Genomic DNA, 5,087 nt, shown 5'->3' with positions numbered 1-5,087 from the left:
GCCTAATTTAATTCATCTGATAAGAAAATAATTAAAATATTTGAGGAGAAAAAAAAATTCTAAAATTTTTTCAAAATCTTCACTTAAAATTGAAAATTTGGAAAACACATAATGCTTATTTCATATTATCTTTGAAATTTTTGTTTAGAAATTTTAAAAAAGTAAAATTTTTCGTTTTTCCTTGACAACTTCGATAAAAAGTACTCCCAAGCAAAAAAGAAAAAAAAAGAAAGGAAAGAAATAGATATATCAAATCCATTTTTCATCAAATTTAATTATTCGTTAATTAACAAAAACAAAGAATGGTAATAAGAAGTCGAGAAAAATTTTCCGATTTTAAATTAAATTTTTGGTATTGAAATTTTATAATTAATTATTTTCAAATTCTCTCTTTTTTTTTTGTCAATAAGCATTTATAATATACGAGGAAGAAATATATAACAAAAAAGAATATTCAATATGACTAAATATAATATATATCATAAAATTGTTACAGTATCTTTTTTGTTACAACCTGATAAAATGATTGAACGATTATTTGTGGTAGTGGGACAACATAAACATATGCAACATTTTAATAAACTAATAATAGACATTAGTATTAATATAGGATAAGTATAAATTAGATTGGAATTAAATACATGAATATCTGGTCGATACCAAATGATTATTTCGGTACTAGCTTCACGTCCAATTAGATCATAATTAATTAATTTGATCGAATATTCGCAATGTGTTCGACCATGTAATTGTATTGTTGCAGTTGTTGAACCCTAAAAGAAAAAAAAAATTTGAATTTTTCTTTTTACTGAAATTGATAATCTTGTTGATATCACAATGATTATACAAAAAAAAAAAAAATTAATCAGAAAAGAAATTTAGTTAACTATCACAATCCTTTTTGTTTGCAAGTGGTTTCAACCAATATAATATGAAATAATACTAATACATGCAATATGAAATGTAATATTTAATTATTAACATTATTACACATAATATAATGTAATCTAATTAGTAATTGATTAAAAATTTTGCAAATCTAAATTACTCCTCACAGAAATTTTGTTATATTTAAAAATTTAGTAATTAAAAATTTTATCCAAATTTCAATAAATTATCAAATAAAATTATAATGCTTAGGCCTAAATGTTTTCTACTTTTTTTTTTTTTTGAAATTTCAAATTGATATTAACATAGAGTTTCCGAGTTATTTTTTGGAGTAAGTATTTAAATATTAAATCAAATACCTGAATATTGAATATTTCACCAATTTAATATTAAATATTTTACTGATTTTACTAGTAAAGTATTAAATATATTACTTGAATATTAAATATTTCACTAATTTTACTAGTACTTAAATATTAAGAGTGGTGTACTTAAATATTAAATATTTTAGTAAGTACATCATCAATAGTAAACATTTTTCCATCAACACTTTCTTTGATACAAACAAAATATAGCCTAATCTATAAGGCATTAAAAAGCCTAGTATGGGCCAAGAATAATTTTAAATTATTGATAAAACATATGACAGTTTTTTTCAAAAAAAGAAAAGTGGAAAAAGCTAACCGCATTAATATAAATGCTAGAAGAATCTTTATCACAATCATAATGATTTGTTAATGATTGATAAAGTAATTGATAAACTAAAACAGTATTTGGTTCACTTGATGGTATCCATTTAATATTCACTGAACCATTTGAATTTACCATTGCTTCCAAATTTTTAACTGGTTCAGGGGCTAAAAAAAAACAAAAATAAAAAAAATAAAATCACAAATTATTACAAAAAAAAGATCGAATAATTAAAAACATAATTTAGCATATTATAATTCGTAATTAATTATTTTACTTACCACATTCAAGACTTCCTGAACCAAATACTTCGTTACATGCTGGTGTTAAAAATTTCTGTTCTAGTATTCCATTTGTGTCACCTGCAGTTGACATATTCTTTTGATGCAACAATAATGAATTTACTGTCATTGCTGATGAAATCGACCGAATTGCTACAGAATATTCAGTTGAGAATTGCAAATTTGATAATAAAATACCATTGCCATTATCCTAAAAAGAATTTTATAATTGTATCAGAAATGATAAATACTTAAATATTACATTAAATTTTTAATAAATAAGGAATGAATTTTTCATTAAACATTTTTATATGGCAAAATTAGCGCTAATAAATTTGAAATAAAAAAACTTAACATATATCAAATTTCTCGATTATTTCAAATATGCAAAAAATCATTGCATACCAAAATAAACAAATAATTTATTTGAATATTTAAAAAAAATTTTTTTGATTACAGGACAAAAAATATTATATCCGAAACATTTTATATTTTAAGTCAAAAAAAATTAAAGATAATTTCTTTTTAATTTTTCGATTAATAAAATTTTAAACTAACCAATGTAAATAATACAGTTTCTCGTGAAGTTTCATTAAGTATGGTAATACTGTAATGACAGTTACCAAACATTGCTCGCCTATCATCGGAAATGTCCGATGATGGTTCACGTTGATATGGTGAATGGTACCATTTTATCAGTGCGCATAAACCATCCTCATTATTGTATTGTGTTGTTATCATCATTGGTCCAACTGCAAAAAAAAAAAAAATAGGAACAAAAATACCGTATAAATTTTTAAATTTAATCATTTTTAAACTCATTACTACTTTTATTGTTACATACAGTATGCGGCATAGATAAGTAACAGTATACCATGAATACCGTATATAACAACAAAAGTTCATTTCAGGTAAAAATTTTCGATAATATATCGTACGATTGCCATTTAATTACAATACCTTTGATTAAGAGCAAAAAAAAAAAGAAAAACTAAACTCAAATACCTGAAAGATAGTTAAATAAGCAAATATTAAAATAAGTAAAATAAATATTAAACAAATAAGAGAAATATAAATATAATTAAATATTAAATAAACATTGAAAAATTAAGCAAATGAAAAAAATAATTAAATAAGTAAAGGTAATTAAATAAGTTAAAGATTTAAGATTTTCAAGTTTTCGGAAAAAAATTTTAAATTAAAAAAGCTAGTTAAATTATAAATGTAAAGGACAAAAACGATAAATCGGCATGGAATGGATAACTATTTTTATTTTTTTGAAATTTTATTTTCTGGGAAAAATTTTTGAAGGCAAATGATTTATGAATGAATAATATCGGGCAAAAAAATGGGAAAAAAAAAAGATACCTAAACAGCCAATTATATAAATCGATTAATAGATATTCTTCTTCGTAAAAAAATTTTAGTTTTTTTTTTTCAAAAAAATATTTGATGAAAAAATGAAGTGGAATTAATTCGGGAAGATTTCAAGGTAATTACAAATATATTCTTTCGTTTTTTTTTTCATTTACTTTTTTGTTGTTCTTTTTTTTTAAGTTATTTTAATCTATTTTAGTTTATCTTTGGAAAAATCAAAGTTTTGAGTTTAATTAAAATTCACATTTCAATTTTTTTTTCAAATATCAACTCTTACCTGTAATTTGCATCGTTTTTTAACTAATAGAAATTAATAAAGAAAGTTTATTAATTTGAAATATGTTACCTGGTACATGTAATTTTTCATCAATTGTTAATGTTTGCGCCCAATTGCTCATTATTGGACCACCCAAACGTCCACCAGGACCAACAGCAGTTACCATAAACCTATATTGCATTATCGGTATCATACCTTCAACTTTAATTATTGGCTCTGATTCAATCTGAAAAATTGGGACAATTTTTTTTTTTTTTTAAGAGCTTACAATATTTTTCATAAACTTGACAATTTTTTTTTTTGAGAAGAAAATAAATTATTGAATTTAAATTTGAATTATTTTGTAATTTATAAAAAAACAAAAAAAGACAAATTATCAATGATAGCCATCATTATTATTAATATTAATATAATAATAATAATTATTATTATATGATAACGAAAAAACAAAAGACAAATTATCAATGATAGTCATCATTATTATTAATATTAATATAATAATAATAATTATTATTATTTTATGATAAGAAAAAAATAATTATTTTTACTAATTTATATCTGGTGAAATGAATAAAATTTGAACAAACCGATGCCGTAATCCAACCATTTTCTCCTGTTATACTACCATCGTATGTTCTTTGCTTCCATTGGATAATATATCGAATTGGATATTGTTCCGTTTCATTTATATTAATAAAAATTAATCCTTCAATTGTATCCTCAAAATTGTTATGCTCTTGTGATGTGACAACATCCATACAACCTAATTGGACATTTTTAATTGGTGAATGCTCAGTTCGACCTGAAATTATTTGGAACATTTTTATAATCAATAATATTTCCTAACTTATTATAATTTTCACTAATTAAATTAAACGATTAGAAATTTCATAAATTTACTAAATTTCAATCTTCTGAAATCTTTAAATCCTTATTATTACAAATTACATTCATATATATATTTTCGTTCTTCTGTATTTAACTTTTACAGATATCAAATTGAAAATAATTACTTTAAATCACTTGAGCAATACATTTTGTAATTTTATTCTATTTTTTTTCAAAATCACAACCTTTGAAATTGTTAATTTCAATTTTTTAAGATTTTGAAGTATTTATTTTTTTTACTTAAATTCATCTCAAATTTTACTTGCATATGCATTCGTATCCATCCAAAATTGCATTCCTGCTGTTAGCGCATTTGTCGTACCATTTTTTTCTCGTCTTACAGTAATTCGTCGTCGATTACAACCTGCTACACACTGTAATATATCATTAAAAAAATTGAATTGTTTTGTAAAAATTTTCAAATTTTTGTTTTCCTTCTTTTTAAGTTTACATTTTGAATTTGTTCTTTTTTTTTAAGGTTTATATTTACTTATCACCATATGATTGTATTTACAATCTTCACTAACTGATAAGAATTTCAACTGTTAATTTCGAAATATTTTTTAGGTAAATACTGCTATTCTATAAATTAAATTATTCGATAGCACCCTTAGCATATAACAATTTTCAATGATTTTTATTCATTAAAAAAAAAAAAAAGATGGAAATAATGATTTAAACAAAAA

The 5,087-nt window shown here is 22.2% G+C and overlaps 1 protein-coding gene across 1 annotated transcript; it reads right to left on the bottom strand.

Moving 5' to 3' along the window:
• Nucleotides 1-479: 479 nt before the first annotated feature.
• On the bottom strand, nucleotides 480-4,735 carry LOAG_12476 (hypothetical protein; the record flags this gene model as incomplete). The annotated part of the gene is made up of 7 exons (XM_003147989.2): nucleotides 4,664-4,735; nucleotides 4,101-4,315; nucleotides 3,583-3,739; nucleotides 2,418-2,611; nucleotides 1,860-2,070; nucleotides 1,573-1,745; nucleotides 480-773 (listed from the first exon to the last, which is right to left on the bottom strand). The coding sequence occupies exons 1-7, from the start codon at nucleotides 4,695-4,697 to the stop codon at nucleotides 480-482; spliced, it is 1,278 nt and encodes a 425-aa protein (XP_003148037.2). The 5' UTR covers nucleotides 4,698-4,735.
• Nucleotides 4,736-5,087: the final 352 nt, after the last annotated feature.

The sequence above is a fragment of the Loa loa genome (assembly GCF_000183805.2).
Source record: "Loa loa unplaced genomic scaffold supercont3.152, whole genome shotgun sequence".
Taxonomy (NCBI): Eukaryota; Metazoa; Nematoda; class Chromadorea; order Rhabditida; family Onchocercidae; genus Loa; species Loa loa.
The sequence above is the reverse complement of the archived record's forward strand: the minus strand, read 5'-3'. Positions and strand labels throughout refer to the sequence as shown.